Below are 20,373 nucleotides of genomic sequence, written 5' to 3' on the forward strand. Positions count from 1 at the left end.
TCCATCTCGTTTGGTTTTGCCATTTTTATACTTTGCTTTCGATTTTTTTAAGTGACTTTATTTTTAAAAAATGTTTGGATTCAACTTGTAATACTGTAAAACATAACATGGTTTCAAACTCACAAGGCCCATGCTAAGAGATCAACCCCTCCCCACTAGATAACCATCCAAAAAGCATCAGAGCATTCAGATCCACACCCAAGCACAAGGCTCCACGCTGCCTCCCACCCTGCTATGAGGATGTACCACAGTTTAGTGAGCCTGTATCCTAGGGGTGGAAAGTGGCCAAAATGAACAGCTTGGTTCACAAACTGCTTCGTGTTTTTGCCAATGTTTCCTTGGAGGTTTCTGGAAGTGAGATGCTGGGTCAGTCACGGCACCTTAGTTGGGCCAGGCATTGCCCCTTACAAGTTGTCAGGGCTGTGCTGGTCGGTTCCTCATGCGTAACCAAGCAGGGATTTCTGCTGGCCTGAAAGGTGAGAAGGGGTAGCTCATTCTTTTTTTACTTCGGTCTTCATTTACATTTCTCTCATCATGCAAGAGTCTCAGTTGCCTTTTCACACATTTAAAAGCCATTTACATTCCTTTTTCAGTCTTTTCCCATCTCTTGACTTGTTTTTTCTTATCAGGTCCTGTTTTTGTCTTCCCTATTTTTAGAAGCACCTTACACAGGGAGTAATTACTTTTTGTTTTGTAAGTTGCAAATATTTTTCTTAATTTGTTGTCTTTTTACTTTGCTTGTTGTTTAGTCGCTAAGTCACATTCAACTCGTTTGCAACCCCACGGGCCATAGCTCGCCAGGCTCCTCTGTCCATGGTATTTCCCAGGCCAAGAGTACTGGAGGGAGTTGGCTATTTCCTTTTCCAGGGGATCTTCCCAACCCAGGGATGGAACCTGGGTCGTCTGCATTGCAGGCAGATTATTTACCACTGAGTCCCCTGGGAAGCATTTTTACTTTGTTTATGTTCATGTTATCAGATCTTCTGAGTTTTCCCCTCACTGCTCTGAATTTTGAATAAAGAAAGGTTCCACAGCTCCCAGATCACTGAAGAATTCACCCATCTTTTTGCCTAGTACCTTTATGGCTTAATCATTTTTGCTTTTATTTAAATCTCTGAACAACCTTTGTTCACTCTAGTGTAGGAAGGATGGATCTGCTTTTATCCTTTTCCGTACATCTGCCCAGTTACCCTAGTACCACCCATCAATCAATATCCCCACTGCTTCAAAATGCCACTTTACTATGCTCTTAGGTTCCCCATGGAATGAGGTCTGTTTCTGTATTTTCTCCACTTCCTGCAGCTTATTCCAGGACAACCCCACAGCTTTAATCGGGGGGATGACAGCATGACCTAAGCTGGGGTTGTTCCCTTGTTTTTCTTCTTTTTCAGAGATCGTTCTTGCCTGTTCATAACACAAATAAGCTTTAAGTCAAGTGATGTCGCTCCATTAAAGAGTCCAATGGTATTTTTATTGGGATCATATTAAAAATTAACTCAAGGAGAGCTGGTAACAGTCATGATGCCGTTATTTACCCAAATACAAAGTGTCTTCCACTCCTTTAAGTTCATGTTTGTACGTTTCAGGAGTTTCTCTCATAGAGATCTTAGTTCCCCTACCAGGGACTGAACCCATGCCCTTGGCAGTGAAAGCCTGAAGTCTTAGTCACTGGACCACCAGGGAATTCCCTGGATGTTTCTGTTAATTTTAACCCTAAAGTATGTATTTGTCATCGTAAACAGGATCTTCTATTATAGGTTGGAGCTCCAACAGAACAAAGGGAAAAGCCAAGCTGGCTAGGGAGGCTGTGGAGCAACTGGGCAGGAGGAGATGGCTACTGATACAAGAGCCCAGACTGGGATGTGGGAACTAGTTGGGGAGGTATGTTGGGAGGACAAGGTTCAGGAGCCTGATCCCCCACGGCCTACGTATTCTTATGTTGCTGAACTGAACACTGAATGTGGTTTATCCGTTTGAGCTGCACTAGCTGTTTTCACTGACCCATGTAACTGAGAGAGAAGTTGATGTGAGGCCCTGGAGATTGGTGTAGGTGACCCTGCAGGGCAAGCCCTGTCAAACGCATGGCAAGAGTGGCTGGCAACCCTTAAGGACCAAGACACAGTACTGAAACCATGTCTGGGCTCAAGGTTCCACCCAGTCAGGGTAACAGAAGCCACTGGTTTATGGAGCTCTCAAACAGCAGGGTCACTGTACCCACTTGACCCAGCATGGCAACCAGGCCTGAATGTGTTGCTACAATAGGCAGCTCCCTGTCTCCCGCCTCAGACACCACCAATGCCTTTCAGAAGAAAGCTGTACCCTAGGGGAAGAAAACAAGTCAGTTTGCCTGCACCTGGCAAAGTGAGCAGTAGGCCTTTACTGTCTGAACTCTCCATCAGCCACCCAAAGCCAGCACATGCCAAGTGATGCCAGAGCTTCATTCTTGTGGGAGTCATAGCAGACTGACAGCCACCACCTCAGCATTAATTCTGTGAGGGTTCACAGGAGTTCCTGAGCTAGTTTTGCAGTTTTTCTTAATTTTGAAATTATTTCAAAATAAAAAGATTCTTAAAAAACACACATCAAAACAACACACATTTTACAAGTGCATGCACAAACAAAAGGACCTGAGTGAAATAGGTAAAGATGGTTGCCAATAAAGGAGGGGCATGAAAGAAGAGTGAGGACTGGGTTTCAAAGAAAAAGAGCAAATAAGTGAAGAAATAAAACCAACAGAAAGCAACAGATAGGCCTGGCAGGAACCAATCATAAGTATGGTTAACTTATTCGTCTATGTCTGAGATCCAAAAATGGAAGAAAAAAGACAGAGCGGCAAGAACACAACACTCTACTGCTGAGAGCAGGCGTTCAACGAGATGAGGCAGACAGAGGAGGCAGACCCAAAAGGGATGTGGTGCTGGGGAGTCTCTGGAAAAAAGGATTTCCCAAGCAGGTATTTGGTATTCATGGTTGTGGAATGTCTTCTACCCAGAGTATTCCAGGTGATAAAATACCACCAACAGAATGTGCTGCAATGGGTTTTTCTGCCTCTGGTAATTATGATAAAAACACAGCTCTGGAGGACTTCTCTGGTGGTTCAGTGGTTAAGAATCCACTTTGCAATGCAGGGGACACGGGTTGATTCCTAGCTGGGGAACTAAGATCCCACATGCCATGGGGCAACTAAGCCTGTGCACCACAAGAGAAGCCCACACGCTGCGAAGAAGACCCAGAGCAGCCAAAATTTAAAAAGAGAAAGACACAACATGTAAACATGCAGCTGGTGTGGCTGTATTAATATCAGACAAAAGAGATTTCAAAAAAAGGATTACCATGCAGGAGGAAATGGCAACCCACTCCAGTATTCTTGCCTGGAGAATCCCGTGGAGAGGGGAGCCTAGCAGGCTACAGTCCATGTGGTCTCAAAGAGTTGGACATGACTTAGCAACTACACAGATATAGAAAACAAACTAATGGTTATCAAGGAGAGACAGAAGTGTGATGGGACAAATTATATGTATGGGATTAAGAGATTAAAAACTCCTATTTATAAAACAGTGACAAGTTTGTGTTGTATCAGATAAAGAATTATAGCCATTATTGTATAATAACATTTGATGGAGTATAATCTGTAAAATACTGAATCACTGTGCTGTACACCTGAAACTAGCATAATATTGTAATCTACTGCAATTAAAAATTTAAAATAAATAAAAAATAAACAGGTGAATTTTCCACAGGGAATTGTTAAGATTGTATTTTCTGGATGGTACAAAGCACCAGACATTTAATAAAGGGCGTTTCTATGAAAAACAAAAACAAAAACAAAAAAAGGATTACCAGAAATAAAGATGGTCATTTCATAATGAAAAAAACACCATTTCAAGACACAGTATTCCTACATATGCATATACTTAAGAAGAGTTTCAAAAATACACAAAGCTAAAACAAACAGAACTACAGGGAGAAACAAGCAAATCTAAAACAATAACTGGAGATTTTAACACCCCCTCTCCCCTCTCTCAATAACTGACAGAATTAGCAGACAAAAATTCAGTAGGAAATAGCTTGGCAGTGTTTATTTATAAAGTTAAACATATAGTTCCCATATAACTGGGCAAGTCCATTATTAGGTATCTGGGGAAAAAAAATGACAACATATGTCCACACAGTGAGTCATTCACAGATGTTCATAGAAGCTTCATTATAATATAAAACTAAAAAGAACCTAAATGTCCAACAACAGGTGATGGAAAACAAATTGTGGTATATACGTAAAATAGAATACTGATGCTGTTGTTCAGTCATTAAGTTGAGCCTGACTCTTTGCGACCCCATGGACTGCAGCACGCCAGACTTCCCTGTCCTTCACTATCTCCTGAAGTTTGCTCAAACTCATGTCCACTGAGTCGGTGATGCCATCCAACCATCTCATCCTTTGTCTCACCCTTCTTCTCTTGCCTTCAATCTTTCTCAGTATAGTGTCTTTTCCAATGAGTTAGCTTTTCTCATCAGATGGCCACAGTATTGGAGCTTCAGCTTCAGCATCAGTCCTTCCAATGAATATTCAGGACTGATTTCCTTTAGGATGGACTGGTTTGATCTCCTTGCAGTCCAAGGGACCCTCAATTGTCTTCAGTACCACAGTTCCAAAGAATCAATTTTCGGCGCTCAGCCTTCTTTATGGTCCAATTCTCACATCTATACCTGACTATGGAAAAACTATATATAGCTTTGACTAGATGGACTTTTGTTGGCAAAGTGATATCTGTTTTTAACATGCTGTCTAGGTTTGTCATAGCTTTCCTTCGAAGGAGCAAGCGTCTTTTAATTTCATGCCTGCAGTCACCATCCGCAATGATTTCTGAGCCCAAGAAAATAAAGTCTGTCACTGTTTCCATTGTTTCCCTATCCATTTGCCGTGAAGTGATAGGACCGGATGTCATGATCTTTGTTTTTTGAATGTTGAGTTTTAAGCCAGCTTTTTCACTCTCCTCTTTCACTTTCATCAAGAGGCTCTTTAGTTCTTCTTCACTTTCTGCCATAAGGGTGGTGTCATCCACATATCTGAGGTTATTGATATTTCTCCTGGCAATCTTGATTCCAGCTTGTGTTTCTTCCAGCCCAGCGTTTCTGATGATGTACTCTGCATATAAGTTAAATAAGCAGGGTGACAATACACAGCCTTGACGTACTCCTTTGCCAATTTGGAACCAGTCTGTTGTTCCATGTCCAGTTCCAACCGTTGCTTCGTGACCTGCAGACAGATTTCTCAGGAGGCAGATAAGATGGTCTGTAATTCCCATCTCTTTAAGAATTTTCCACAATTTATTGTGATCCACACAGTCAAAGGTTTTAGTATGGTTAATGAAGCAGAAGTAGGTGCATCCCATGCATTGGAAGGCAGATTCTTAACCACTGGACCAGCAGGGAAGTCCCTAGCAAATGTACCTTTAAGATGCATACACTTCACCATACATAAATTCTACAGCAAAAGAAAATTATAAACAAATATTGAACTCTAATGATATGTACACTGAAGTGTTTATATCATAGTGAACTGATGTCTGCAATTTACTCTGAAATGCATCAGAGAAATAAAATGGGTTGATGGATGGGTAGAAGGATGAAGAGATGGGTAGATATGAGATAAAACAAATACAGCCAACATTAACGGCAGAATCTAGGCAGTGTATATATGGGTATCTGCTATAAAATTCTTGCAACTTTGGTGTATTCAAAACTTTTCATAATAAAATGCTTGGGTAGGGACTTCCCTGGTGATCCTGTGGCTAAGGTTCCGTGCTCCCAATGCAAGGAGCCTGGGTTTGATCCCTGGACAGGGAACTAGATCTCACATGCCATAGTGAAGATTTCAGATTCAGTGTAGCCAAATAAATAAATACATAATAAAAATTTAAACCCTTTAAAATGTTTCAGAGGGGGTGTGGAGGAAGCAGGCTATGGCTGCATACTCCTCTTTTGAGAAGTGGGGCTGAAGATGCACAATTATTTGGGAAAAGGAGCCTTAGAACAGAGCTGAAAAAGGTCTGACATCAGATTACCATGGGCAGGTCTGCTTCAGACACTGTGCATATCTCAGAACAAAGCTGATGAGTGACATGTCCACCAGCAGTAATAAAACACTTAAGACACAGTCGGTCCCAGAACATTTCCTGACATGTGACAAGTAGGATAACATACCTAACACAGAGGTCTGTCCAAGGCATTTAATTAATAAAACAGTATCCCCACTGTGTAAACAGCAAAAGGAAAATGGAATATTCAAACCACACCTGACTGTAGAGTTACTGTAACAACACATGGAAGCACATTATATATCTGGGGAAAATGGTGTGTGTGATTTCAAACTATAGAATGAAGAATAAAAGATTCAAATAAGTTTCTCTTCTTCTTCTCAGAGTCACAGGTAACAACACAGGTGAAACACACCCCAGCCCGAGCAGGTAACTCCCACAACAGGTTTCACTGAAGAACAGTAACACAACAGGGTCAGACTGACCATTTTTCTCACTTTCAGAATTCAACTATTCGTTCCGCCTCCTGGGTTACAAGATATGCATTGCAGTTTACCATCCTAAGCCTCCAACAAAAGCCCAAACTCCAACTTCCTACTACACTCACTAAAGAGGATTATTTTCATGTCACTGTACACATCTAATGCCTGTGATCAAATCACCTAATTCTTAACACAATCCAGCAGAAAACTGCTACTGTTCAGGCACACTTAGGAAGAAAAACTGTAACATTTTTGGCACTGGCACAGACCTAAGAAAAAATGTCCTTTTTATTCCTGCTAAATTGACAAACCCAAATCTAAACTCCCTCTCAACTGCATAACCATTAAAACTGAGCGCCACATTTGAAGAAGAGCCACTGGCCTTGGACTGAGAGATAAGAAAGAGCGAACAGAGTAGCGAGAGGGCCCACAAAAATCACAGGTCAGGATGATGGCGTGGAGGCTGGGCAACACGGCTCAGCCCCACACCCTGCCACAGACCCAAGGCCACGTGACCACAGAGAGTGGGCAGTTTGTGGCCCCAAGCACATGCAGGTGATCCCGCCTCTTAAAGCAGCTCGTCCATAGGAGCTGTACAGTGAAGACCAGGTCCCCAGAACGTCTGGGCTAGATTGAGACAGGGCCCCACCAAAACCGTCCTAGCACAGAACTGACTACACCAGACTCGGCACATCAACCTGATGTTCAGGGTCAGCTTCAAAATAGCCCACTGTCTTAGTCTGCCTGAACAAAGCACTACAGACTTGGTGGCTTCAACAACAGATATTTCTCCCAGTCCTGGAGGCTGTGCGCCCAAGACCAAGGTGTCAGCAGGGCTGGTTCCTCCTGGGGCCTCTTTCTCAGCTTGGAAACACTCATCTTCTCCCTGATCCTCACATCGTCTTTCTACTGAATGCACATCCCTGGTGTCTCTTTGTCCAAACTGCTTCTTCTTATAAAGATATCAGTCATATGGAATTAGGGTCCATCCTAGTGACCTCGTTTATCTTTAATCACCTCCATTCTGAGGTATTGGGGGTCAGGGCTTCACCACATGAATTGGGGGGTGGGTACAGTTCAGCCCGTAACACCTGGGGGGCAGGGGTGGATGAAGAAAAAGTGTACCTGAAACAAGCTGCCCATGCACTAACGATACTTGACATTGAGGTACGGGGGCTTCATTTCTCTATACTTGTACTTGATGTCTTCATAACAAAAATGTTTCCCTATTCACTCTTGTCAAATCACACTCGTTAAAATCTGTCCACTGAGCTTCCCTTCAAACTCTGTGGCCACAGAGCTCATGTGTCTCCTTAGCGTCTGCACCCAGTGCAAAGTCAATGGCAATGAACAGTTCTTAAAGGAATGAATGAAAAACCCCCAATGGCTTCAGCTGTACACAGGACCAAAACCAAACTCCGCCCTCCCATGCCCTGGGCCCCAAGCCATCCCAGCACCTCTCCTGCTTCTGCATATCACATCCATGGTCCCCCTGAGGAATTAGCGGATGCCTGTGTCTCTCCTGATATAATGGCACTAGCCCTCTCTTATTCTCTAACATGGTGTGAAGAGCTTACTCTGCAAATAAAATGCAATGTCTTCAGCCCTTCTCACTGCACTAAGCATGAAACAGGCACTCAAATATATAAACAGGATGATTTCACACAGATCAGCTAAATCTACAGTACTTAACTGAGTCACATCAGGGTGGTGATGAAGATGGGGCAGCTGGGTTATTACTGCTGACAGAAATGAAGAAATAAAAGACCACAGTAACTGCAGTGACCAAACCTATAGGGGACCAAAGGCACTTGTCCTTGACCACACAGGGCAGAAAACTGACATCTCTTCTCATTCCAAAGCAGCTCCTTTGTAGACTGTCACAGAAATGTCTTCCTTTACTATCTTCCTCTCAAATGATGATCAGAGCAGAAACAGAAAAGTACTACTAAGATTCTGATGAGCTTTCTGAATCTAAATTATCACGGTCAGTGAATTATCAACCTGACTGAAGAAGAACAGGGAATCTAAGTTCCTAATGCAAAAAATTAATAAATACATGATACTGTATAAATGGTAATTATCCAAACCGGAAAAGGAATGAGACCCATATTTGCCAGTTATTCTGGACTCATCTACTGATGGCCTGACATCTGGTCCCACCGGCAGTGGTCTGGCCTCCTCAGCCCAGGGTGCCAAAATGCCACCCAACAATCCCTGTGGCAACTATTTGAGAGAAAAGAAAACAAGGTATAGAGGCCCAAAGTCACTCTGTTAACCCATATTATGGCTGGGACACCTATAGAATCAATTTAGTTGTAAAAGCATCTACCAGGCCATGACCAGCAGTTCAAAAAAAAGCCAGAGTGCAATGCTTATAGTTAGAATTGTTTCTTTAAACTTTCATTTCAGCCATACAAACACTTACACATACCCACACATAGCTGCGGAGAACATATGGCTGCCTGAGGGCTGGTTTAGCGCAAGCTCCAAGTTCCTCATAGACATTAGCTAGAGGATAACTTGGCAAGTATATGAGCTGATAACTGGGGACCCGCAACCAAGAGGAATTTTTTCTCCCCACTTCTTATACGGAAACTTCAAAAATTCACAGAAGTAGGCAGAATAACAAATAATGAATACCCACTGCCAAAGCATTCAGCTATCTCCCCTCTTTTCTCTCTAGTCTGAGTAAAGCAAATCTCAGAAGTCATCTTATTTCACCTATAAGTATCTCAGTGTATACGTCTATCAGTTCAGAACTTGATAAAACATAATACAAACATTACACCCAACAAAATTAATAGTAACCCTTCATTATCATTTACACCAAGTCCTGTATTTCTAGGGTACTTTATAATTTTTTAATTTAAAGAACACAAATAAAATGAATAAATGGAAAAAGATTTAACTTCATTCAGGTTGAAATCATGCGACCTCAGACCCAACAGCAGCAGAAGCAGCAGAAACCAGGACCTGAACATGGTTGAGGGCCAAAGGTGACTTTCCACAACTATGTCTTCCCAAGGGCTGTGATCCTCATCTGAGTCAAGTGTTTTTATAAAAAGGCACACAATACAACTCAAATGTACACCTAAGTTTCCTACAAAAAGAATTACATCTTGACAGAATCAGATCAAAATTCATGGATCTTGGGTCTGTTCTATAAGGAGGCAGCCTTATTCTCCAAACCCTCAAGCAGGACTTGTGGTCTGAAAGGTACCAGTCACTCTGGGGACATTTAGGCAGGAAAGGGACCTCCATGGTCATTCCTACTCCCCAGGTCCCAGGCCTCTGGCAGCTAGTGGACCTCTTTGTCCACATGCTTACCCCTCAAGCCTCCCCACCTCCCCACCAGATCCTCCCACACCCCAATCACCCAGCGCCTTCCACCGGGCATTACTGGCTCAAGTCACCCTCATCATATGTGCCAGGGTAGCCTGAGAAAGGACAGGGCTGTACCTGCGCACTTTATATGAAATCCACTCTGGTCTACTGGTTCTCTGGCAGCTCGATGAGTCCTGTCCTGAGGAAATAGGCCATGTTAGAACAAGCCTGAATAACTGCTCGACAGAACACCGAGACAAGCATCTGAAGACCTGAAAAGCCTACAATGCATGTTTTTTAAGGTTTAAATCTGAACTTTTTGAGGAAGCTAACTTGGAAAGAGAATTTAAATGTCCATATGCTACTTTCATGAAACTATTAAGTCTTTATTTGCTGCTTTAGTTTGAATTTGTGATGAAGCTTTAAAATAGAGAGCTCTGGTTAACTTACCATAATGAGAACAACTTAAGTATCAAACTGATTGAGCTGTATGTGACCTCATACTGAACGGGGGAGAGAGCAGGAAGGTTCTGCTGGCTTGCAATTGGCTGAGAGTAAGAGATAAAGTGTGCTAAGTCGTGGCCTGGATAGGAATCTATGCCTCAGAGCCTTCTGTCTAGTCTGCCTGTGGGAAAATGGGCTAGGGCAGTGGCAAAATACAGAGAAAACACAAAACTCCTGGCTTAGGCAACTATGTAATAACAGGATATCTTCTTTAATAGACAATGTAATGTATTAATCTTCTCTAGGCTTAAATCTTTCCATTGCCCCCCATGATAAAATTCTTGAGTTTCACTGGCTTTTTACTTCTATTCCTAAAGCTCAGGAATGTCTTACCACTTCTCTCAATATGCTGAATATTCAAATATTTCTTCCAGAGCTGGTAGAAAGTTCTAGAAAAAATTCAGTCATTCTCATCCTTCCCTGTCACAGACAGGCTAGTACCCACTTGAAAGGAATAATTCTCCTTAGCAGACACTGTTTGGACTGATTGTGGAAGATACCATGTGGCTAGGATTGGTCCTCTGCTAGAACTGAGCCAATCTACAGAATGCTGGGAGCCAAGAGCGCTGGTGACAGGCCTCCTCCTATAGGGCCCTGGCCCACCTGCCTATCTGTGACAGGGAAGGATGCAACTGACTGCATTTCTTAAGGAGACTTCTACCAGCTTTGGTAGAAACATTAAACTCAGATTTCTCCCTTTTTGGTGGGCAGCATCCCTCTGTGGTCGATTGCTTACAGAATCACTTTCTTGAGTTGTTTTCCAGACTTAAGCCAACTTTGCAGGTAACTGCAACTGATACTGCACTTGAATTTAGACAGGTGTTCTAAGAAGGTAACAAAACAATGAGTAAAGAAAGTGCGAGAAGCCGGACACAATCGCCTGAAGACCATCTGGCTGCACTTCATTTGAAATACCTTTTGAAATGGGGCCCCTTGTGATGAGTAATCCTCAACTGAAGGACACAGCTGGCTCTGAAGAGCAGAAAATCAGAAGATTTATAAAGGTCTGTTTTAAACTTGTGCATAAAAGTGCACATACGTGAAATTGAAAATAACAAGTAAGACACTTGGGATTATAAAGCCTGTACTTAAGAAAGATACATTTCATTGAAATCCACTTTTCATTTCAATGATAGCTTATCCCATGTGGTTATTTGTCTCCTTAAAATGTTGAGTTTCTTTATCAATTACTCGAGCCTGTAATTAAAGACATAGTTTAAAAAGTACACAGACTAAGGAGCCTCTTGAACTATGTCCTAAATCCAACTGCCAAATGTAACGTCACTGAAATCACTCAGCTGGTACTAGGTAGGGCAAAACTCAGCCTGCGCCGGCCGAAGCGTGAACGGGCTGTATCATGAAGCAGTTTTTGTTTTCACTTGATACTCCAATAATGAAGTCAACTAAGCAGCAAATGTTTCTACGTTAACCTTACACCCCATTTTTTCAAAGACACTAACCCTAGAAAACTTTCTGGCCCATAACCGAGGCCAGCTCCTCTGCAACCCCTGGTCACTCACCCGCCGGGAAGGCCATGTGGAGAGCCTAGGTTTGGGGGAGAGTCACTGACCGGAAGGGGCGGAAAGGCGTGGCTCCTTCCTCCCCCGCGCGCCCTGCAGGCAAAAGACCACCTAAACCCATTGTCCAGGGGTTCGTCTCCTACTCGATCGCGCGGAGACTGACTCCTGCGACCCTGTCCCAGGCCCGACCGTGCGCCGTTCACCGGGTGGCCCCGGCCTGCCCACCACGCTCACCTCCAACAGAGTGAGCCTCCGGGCCTCCCAACGCCAGACTTCCAACCTGGGGCCTCCCCACGCCGGACTCCCACCTCGGACTTCCCCGTGCCGGGCCCTCCCACGCCGGACTCCCATCCTAGACCTCCCCACACCGAACCTCCTAAATCAGAACTCCCCTCCACGGACCTCCCAAGCCAGACTTTCCCACGCCCCGTACCGGCCGACCGACGGGCAGCCCCGAGGGACCCTCCCATGTCCCCCTAGCCCTTCCCCGCCCAGCCCCAGCCCCTCCGCCTTCCGCCTGCCTAGGTCTGGGGTCCAGCACGCCCCCGGCTCAGCCTTCGGGCGGATGCGCTCTGCAGGCTCACCTTCTTGCCCTTCTTGCCCTCTTCCTCCATGTCTCCGCGAGCGGCCCCCGCGGCCTGGCCCGCCCCGGGAGCGCCGCGCCGCCCGCTGCCGCTACATGCTCGCCCTGGCCCCGCGGCCACCGCCGGTCTTGCGCCGCTCGCCCGGCCGCAGTCTCCGCCCGTGGCCGCCAGGGGCCGTCCGCGCCCTGCACCCCGCACCCCGCACTTCCGGGCCGAGGGCGCGGCCCCGCCCCCGCGAATACGCCCCGCCCAGTGCGCGCACGCCCCTTCGGCCCACACGCCCCGCCTCCAATCCTTCAGAGCCGCCGAGAACGAGCCTGCCCTCCCCGCCCCTTCAGGACCGCGGGAGCGCGTCTGTCGCGGCCCAACCCACCACCCCCCACGCCCGTCAGGGAGGGCCGGAGCGCCCCTGCTCCGCCTTCAGCCCGTCCTCCTGCCCCTCAAAGCTACAGGAGCGCCTCCAGCTTTTCAAGTCTACCGCCATCTTTACGGCAGCCAACTTCCCAGCCTGCCTCGCGCTCAGGGAGAGGGAGCTCGGGCCGACAGGAAACGGAGGGCGGGGCCGGCGGGACGGGTGGGACCTGTGGGGAAGGTAAAGGACGGGAAGAAGGTAGGGCGTGGGGCTATGGGAGGGGGCCTGTGTGAGGGGAAGGCGGAGCTGGCGAAAGGGGCGGGACCGGCGGAGAGGGCGGTGGGGCTGTGGGTGGGAGAGGCCCGGGGGGATAGAAGGGCGGGGCTTGCGGAAAAGTGAAGGCGGGAAGCCAAAGGCCGGGCCTGCTGGAGGAGCCGGGCCTGGGGAAAGGGCGCAGGACCACTCCCTTTTCTTTTTCCCTTTACTTTCCATTCTTGCAGGCACTGGGAAGACTTCCTATGTTGCAGACTTCCTATACAAACCCATCAGGAAAGTTTCAATGCAACAGAACACGTCCGAACCCTACTGAATAAAACCGAACTTTAACCGGTCACCTAGAAGTAACAGCAATCTTTTACACAGGTAGAATGGAAACTCACACCAAACAAACCACTATTTGCCTCAACTGATCTTTTTTAAGAGTATTGCCTCCTGTGGCAGCGGTCAGTAGATTATCTCTCAGCTTCACATTCACTCTCAGTTTTCATCGCGGGATGGAGCTGGGCCTTTTGAGCATTAGTCCTTTGTCAAGTCACCTAGTGTAAAGCTTTGCCAGGAGAGACTGCTTGGAGGCAGTGTGGGAGGGAAGGGGCTTTGTTACTTAGATTCAGTGAGTTTTCTTGGCAGGCACATGCAGAAAGAGGCCTCTGAAGCGCGCACCTTCCTACATCAGGGGTAGTTTTTCCAACTCTGGGTTCTCCCAAGCACTTGACTCTGCAGTGCCGGCCTGCCAGCAACACCCAGCAGCCAGCAGATTCCTCCAGCACTCATCTTGAGAAGTTTTATATCTGGAGTGGTCAGAAAGACCCCTTCTATGAACAGTTTTCTCTGCACTCTAGAGCAGGGGTCCCCAATCCTCTGGGAGGCCTGTTAGCAACAAAGCCACTGCACATCAGGAGGTGAGCAGCGGGCCAGCAAGCCAAGCTTCATCTGCCTTCCCCATGGCTCCCCATTGCTCACAGTACCGCCTGAACCATCCCTGCTACCACACCCATGGGAAAATTGTCTTCCACAAAATTGGTCCTTGGTGCTGTACCAAAAAGTTTGGGGGCCACTGCGGTAGAGGGTAGACTTCAGCAAGCTTTGCCAGCACCTCTCTGCCATTCAGTGAGCTGTAGCTATGCTATCTCCGACAAAGTCTGGACCTCAGCCCCAGGGGGTGGAAGAGCCTGTGTTCCCTGCAGTAGCCTTCAGTTCAGTAGTTGCTCCTTATATCTACTATTCTTGTATTCAGAGTTCTCTTCACCTTTAATACTGATTCCCTTGTTACCCTAATTTTCTGTTATACTTAGTAATTCTTTATAGTAAATGTTTCCTACACTGTTTCTATCTCCTGATTGAACCCTATTTGATAAAGATACCCAAGAAATGAGCGGTCTCTAGTACTCCCTAAAGGCATTAGGTATTCCAGTCCCTTTGGCACATAAAGCCGAAGTGTGGGAAATGACTTTTCAATCTCCCTCCTGCAATAACTTAGCTTCTCACATTCACAGACACAAATAATGCAATGCATTCAGTGGTTATTCCCCCACCATTCACTGAAAAGAGGCCTGATATTTTAGATCTTCCACTAATGTACCTTTGCATACTCATCATGCTATAATGCTATAAATAACCCTACTAAAACTTCCCTTAACCTAGTGTTAGGAAAAACTCACTCAATTCCTGTATTTCTATCTTGCTTTCACACTACCATACTCACACTTCTGACACACGATGTGTGGGCTTTTTTTCCACACCAAGCAATTTTTTGAGACCAGCTATCTGTCCTATATTTAAATCAATTCTGATATAGCGACCTGTAGAGACCATTGGATCTCACTGGTAAAGGGCTCAGTTCCACAAGACAGCCCTGCATCCACTTCAGATGACAATTAAAAGTCCATATTGTTACTTGTGCTTCTGACCGACCAGCTATAAATTGGAGGTTCCCAGGATCCCCTCCGTGAATGCAAATAATATGTTAGAATGGCTCACAAAACTCAGGAAAACAGGTTCCTTATTGTTTATCACGGTTGTTACTTTGGCTGTGACAGGTCTTAGTTGCAGCACGTGGGATTTAGTTCCCTGAGCAGGGATCAAACCCAGGCCTCCTGCAGTGGAAGCGTGAAGTCAACCGCTGGACCACCGGTGAAGTCTCCAGGTTGTTGTTACTCTATATATTCTTTCAGAGCCAAATCACTAACTTTATTTCCAGGCATACATCCCAATTGATTTGGAAGAATAAAGAAGTTACTCTTCAGAAATGTGGTTTTATTTTTATTTGTTTTGGGATGTGCTGGGTCTTAGTTGCTGTGTGCTAACATTCTCTAGTTGCCGTGAGTGTGGGCTACTCGCTAGTTGCAGTGATTGGGCTTCTCACTGTGGTGGCTTCTCTTGTTGTGGAACACAGGCTCTAGGGCACAAGGGCTTCAGTAGTTGTGGCTCATGGGCCCTCGTGTGTGTGCTCAGTAACTGTGCAACTCAGGTTTAGTTGCCCCACTGCATGTGGAATCTTCCAGGACCAGGGATCGAACTAACTCCTGAATTGGCAAGCAGATTCTTAACCACTGAACCATTGGGAAAGTCTGGAGATGTGGTTTTAGAAAAAGTTCTTTTCAATGTTTGAAGTAGTTAAGATACTGCTAGTAGGTCTGTCTTTCTTTGTGCCAGTCTCATGCAGCCTCTTCGTATAAGGCAGTTGGGCTTTGATTATGTGGTTTTTTATGTTTTGGTATCATTTTTTATTACTTGGAGCATCTTGCCCTTTCTAGTGACTTTTGTTGGTTATCATTTCAGAAAAAAAATTTTCTTTCAGTCCTTGGCAAGTCCACCATTTTTAGTCACACACACACACACACACACACACACCCTCACATCCATACTCTGACCCTTCATAACCATTTACTTTCCTGGTTCTCTTTGATTATCTCATGGCAGAGTGACAGAATGGAGAGAGCAGTAAATTCTGAGCTTAAACAACCTGTATCAAGCCCTAACCTTCTGTGAGATCTTCAGCAAGACATTTAACTTCTCTAGGTTAATTTCCATGTTGGGGCTTCCCTGGTGGCTCAGACAGTTAAGAATCTGCCTGCAGTGCAGGAAACCTGGATCTTACCTGGGTCGGGGATATCCCCTGGAGAAGGGAATGGCTACAAACTCCAGTATTCTTGCCTGGAGAATTCCACAGAGGAGCCCGGCAGGCTACAGTCCATGGGGTCGCAGAGTCGGACATGACTGAGCAACTAACACTTACACATTTTTCACACTTACTTTCCGTGTTAGCAGACTGTTCCTACTCTGTCACATGACATTTAACAAAACAATGGGATTTGAATACTATAAACTGAATATCATCAGTTCAGTTCAGTCACTCAGTCGTGTCCAACTCAATGTGACCCCATGAACTGCAGCATGCCAGTCTTCCCTGTCCATCACCAACTCCCAGAGCTTACTCAAACTCATGTCCATCAAGTCAGTGATGCCATCTAACCATCTCATCCTCTGTCATCCCCTTCTCCCACCTTCAATCTTTCCTAGCATCACAGTCTTATCTAATGAGTCAGTTCTTCGCATCAGGTGGCCAAAGTATTGGAGTTTCAGCTTCAACATCACTCCTTCCAATGAATAGTCAGGACTGATTTTCTTTAGGATAGACTGGTTGGATCTCCTTGCAGTCAAAGGGACTCCCAAGAGTCTTCTCCAACACCTCAGTTCAAAAGCATAAATTATTTGGCGCTCAGCTTTCTTTATAGTCCAACTCTCACATCCATACATGACTACTGGAAAAACCATAGCTTTGACTACATGGACCTTTGCTGGCAAAGCAATGTCTCTGCTCTTTAGTATGCTGTCTAGGTTGGTCATAGCTTTTCTTCCAAGGAGCAAGAATCTTTTAATTTCATGGCTACAGTCACCATCTCCAGTGATTTTGGAGCTCCCAAAAATAAAGTTTCTCACTGTTTCCATTGTTTCTCCATCTATTTGCCATGAAATGATGGGAAAGGATGCCATGATCTTAGTTTTCTGAATGTTGAATTTTAAGCCAGCTTTCTCACTCTCTTTCATCAAAAGGCTCTTTAGTTCTTCTTCACTTTCTGCCACAAGGGTGGTATCATCTGCATATCTAAGGTTATTGATATTTCTCCTGGCAATCTTGATTCTGGCTTGTGCTTCATCCAGCCTGGCTTTTTGCATGATGTACTCTGCATACAAGTTAAATAAAAAGGGTGACAATATATAGCCTTGATGTACTCCTTTCCCAACTTGGAACTAGTCTTTTGTTCCATGTCCAGCTCCAACTGTTGCTTCTTGACCTGCATCTAGATTTCTCAGGAGGCAGGTAAGATGGTCTGTAATTCCCATCTCTTTAAGAATTTTCCACAGTTTATTGTGATCCACACAGTCAAAGGCTTTGGTGTCATTAATAAAGCAGAAGTAGATGTTTTTCTGGAACTCTCCTCTACTTTTTTGATGATCCAACAGATGTTGGCAATTTGATCTCTGGTTCCTCTGCCTTTTCTAAATCCAGCTTGAACATCTGGAAGTTCATGGTTCACATACTGTTGAAGCCTGGCCTGGAGAATTTTGAGCATTTTCTCAAGACCAGGAGCTGACTGTGGCTCAGATCATGAACTCCTTATTGCCAAATTCAGACTTAAATTGAAGAAACTGGGGAAAACCACTAGACCATTCAGGTATGACCTAAATCAAGTCCCTTCTGATTATACAGTGGAAGTGACAAATAGATTCAAGGGATTAGATCTGATAAACAAGAGTGCCTGAAGAACTATGGATGGAGGTTTGTGACATTGTACAGGAGACAGGGATCAAGACCATCCCCAAGAAAAAGAAACGCAAAAAAGCAAAATGGCTGTCTGAGGAGGCCTTACAAATAGCTATGAAAAGAAGAGAAGCGAAAAGCAAAGGAGAAAAGGAAAGATATTCCCATCTGAATGCAGAGTTCCAAAGAATGGCAAGGAGAGATAAGAAAGCCTTCCTCAGCGATCAATGCAAAGAAATAGAGGAAAACAATAGCATGGGAAAGACGAGAGATCTCTTCAAGAAAATTAGAGATACCAAGGGAACATTTCATGCAAAGATGGGCTCGATAAAGGACAGAAATGGTATGGACCTAACAGAAGCAGAAGATATTAAGAAGAGGTGGCAAGAATACACAGAAGAACTGTACAAAAAAGATCTTCACGACCCAGATAATCACGATGGTGTGACCAGTCACCTAGAGCCAGATATCCTGGAATGTGAAGTCAAGTGGGCCTTAGAAAGCATCACTACGAACAAAGCTAGTGGAAGTGATGGAATTCCAGTTGAGCTATTTCAAATCCTGAAAGATGATGCTGTGAAAGTGCTGCACTCAATATGCCAGCAAATCTGGAAAACTCAGCAGTGGCCACAGGACTGGAAAAGGTCAGTTTTCATTCCAATCCCAAAGAAAGGCAATGCCAAAGAATGCTCAAACTACTGCACAATTGCACTCATCTCACATGCTAGTAAAGTTATGCTCAAAATTCTCCAAGCCAGGCTTCAGCAATACATGAACCGTGAACTTCCAGATGTTCAAGCTGGTTTTAGAAAAGGCAGAGGAACCAGAGATCAAATTGCCAACATCCACTGGATCATTGAAAAAGCAAGAGAGTTCCAGAAAAACATCTATTTCTGCTTTATTGACTATGCCAAAGCCTTTGACTGTGTGGATCACAATAAACTGTGGAAAATTCTGAAAGAGATGGGACTACCAGACCATCTGACCTGCCTCTTGAGAAACGTGTATTCAGGTCAGGAAGCAACAGTTAGAACTGGACGTGGAACAACAGACTGATTCCAAATAGGAAAAGGAGTACGTCAAGGCTGTATATTGTCACCCTGTTTATTTAACTTCTATGCAGAGTACATCATGAGAAACACTGGGCTGGAAGAAACACAAGCTGGAATCAAGATTGCCAGGAGAAATATCAATAACCTCAGATATGCAGATGATACCACCCTTATGGCAGAAAGTGAAGAAGAACTAAAGAGCCTCTTGATGAAAGTGATAGAGTGAAAAAGTTGGCTTAAAGCTCAACATTCAGAAAACTAAGATCATGGAATCTGGTCCCATCACTTCATGGGAAATAGATGGGGAAACAGTGGAAACAGTGTCAGACTTTATTTTGGGGGGCTCCAAAATCATTGCAGATGGTGATTGCAGCCATGAAATTAAAAGACACTTACTCCTTGGAAGGAAGGTTATGGCCAACCTAGATAGCATATTTAAAAGCAGGAACATTACTTTGCCAACAAACGTCCGTCTAGTCAAGGCTACGGTTTTTCCAGTAGTCATGTATGGATGTGAGAGTTGGACTATAAAGAAAGCTGAGCGCCAAATAATTGATGTTTTTGAACTGAGGTGTTGGAGAAGACTCTTGAGAGTCCCTTTGACTGCAAGGAGATCCAACCAGTCCATCCTAAAGGAGATCAGTCCTGGGTGTTCATTGGAAGGACTGATGTTGAAGCTGAAACTCCAATACTTTGGCCACCTCATGCGAAGATTTGACTCATTGGAAAAGACCCTGATGCTGGGAAGGATTGGGGGCAGGAGGAGAAGGGACGACAGAGGATGAGATGGCTGGATGGCATCACCGACCTGATGGACACGGGTCTTGGTAGACTCCGGGAGTTGGTGATGGACAGGGAGGCCTGGCGTGCTGCGATTCATGAGGTCGCAAAGAGTCGGACACGATATGAGGGACTGAACTGAACTGAACTGAAGAGCACATAACCCGCTACCCTAGGCAGGTTATGCAATTCGAAGTCAGGCGACAAGTGGGCTCTTAACCTTCCAAGGCACAAGGAGATCAGAGTTTCAGTCCCTTGACAGTATTTCTGAAAGAGGGTTCCCAGGCCCTTTGAAACATAATCTTGAGTTTTGTGCGGCCTTAGGCCTACACCAGCCTGCCTGCGCCCCTCTCCCCGCCAGCTCCGGTACTCCTGTTCCTTTGCGAAGCCCGCTTCCCCAGTCCCTCAGTCCCCGCCCTGAGGTAGCAGTAACGCTGCGCGCCCCTCATTCACTTCTCAGGACAGCTGAAAGGAGCAGCCAAACCGTACCCTGCCTCGCCCCGGCACTCTCGTGACGTCAACTCCTGGCGCCGCGCGGGACCGCGGGTCACGTGATGCACGTACCGCTGCCGGCGGGCGGTGTGATGACGCAAGGAGAATGTGCGGGGCTGCAGGCATGTGTGATTGCGGTGGTGAGGCTGCTCCTGGACTTTGTTACCATCCACTGCCATCGAGGGTCCCAGGTGGTGCCTG

General features: G+C 45.3%; 1 protein-coding gene and 1 long non-coding RNA gene across 19 annotated transcripts in view; one reads left to right on the forward strand and one right to left on the reverse strand.

Annotated features, from left to right (window-relative positions):
* CCM2 (CCM2 scaffold protein) overlaps positions 1-12,617 on the reverse strand; it is a 52,376-nt gene extending 39,759 nt beyond the window's left edge. For 5 of the 18 annotated variants that reach the window (XM_081535214.1, XM_081535212.1, XM_081535217.1 and 2 more), the window contains exon 1: positions 12,456-12,617. In XM_081535214.1, coding sequence (XP_081391340.1) covers positions 12,456-12,485 — 30 coding nt within the window. In that variant the 5' untranslated portion in view covers positions 12,486-12,617. Of the gene's footprint in view, positions 1-9,982; positions 10,047-11,266; positions 11,324-11,871; positions 11,965-12,455 lie in introns of all 18 variants that reach the window. The other 13 variants (XM_081535215.1, XM_081535201.1, XM_081535213.1 and 10 more) reach the window with 6 other exon arrangements.
* A 107-nt stretch (positions 12,618-12,724) lies between these two features.
* On the forward strand, positions 12,725-15,332 carry LOC145523956 (uncharacterized). The gene is made up of 4 exons (XR_014066977.1): positions 12,725-13,065; positions 13,308-13,449; positions 13,714-13,985; positions 15,123-15,332. It is a non-coding gene; the product is annotated as an uncharacterized LOC145523956 (long non-coding RNA).
* The last annotated feature ends 5,041 nt before the right edge of the window (positions 15,333-20,373 follow it).

Source organism: Giraffa tippelskirchi, chromosome 10 (genome assembly GCF_054371585.1).
Source record: "Giraffa tippelskirchi isolate mGirTip1 chromosome 10, T2T-mGirTip1v1.2.pri, whole genome shotgun sequence".
Classification (NCBI taxonomy): domain Eukaryota; kingdom Metazoa; phylum Chordata; class Mammalia; order Artiodactyla; family Giraffidae; genus Giraffa; species Giraffa tippelskirchi.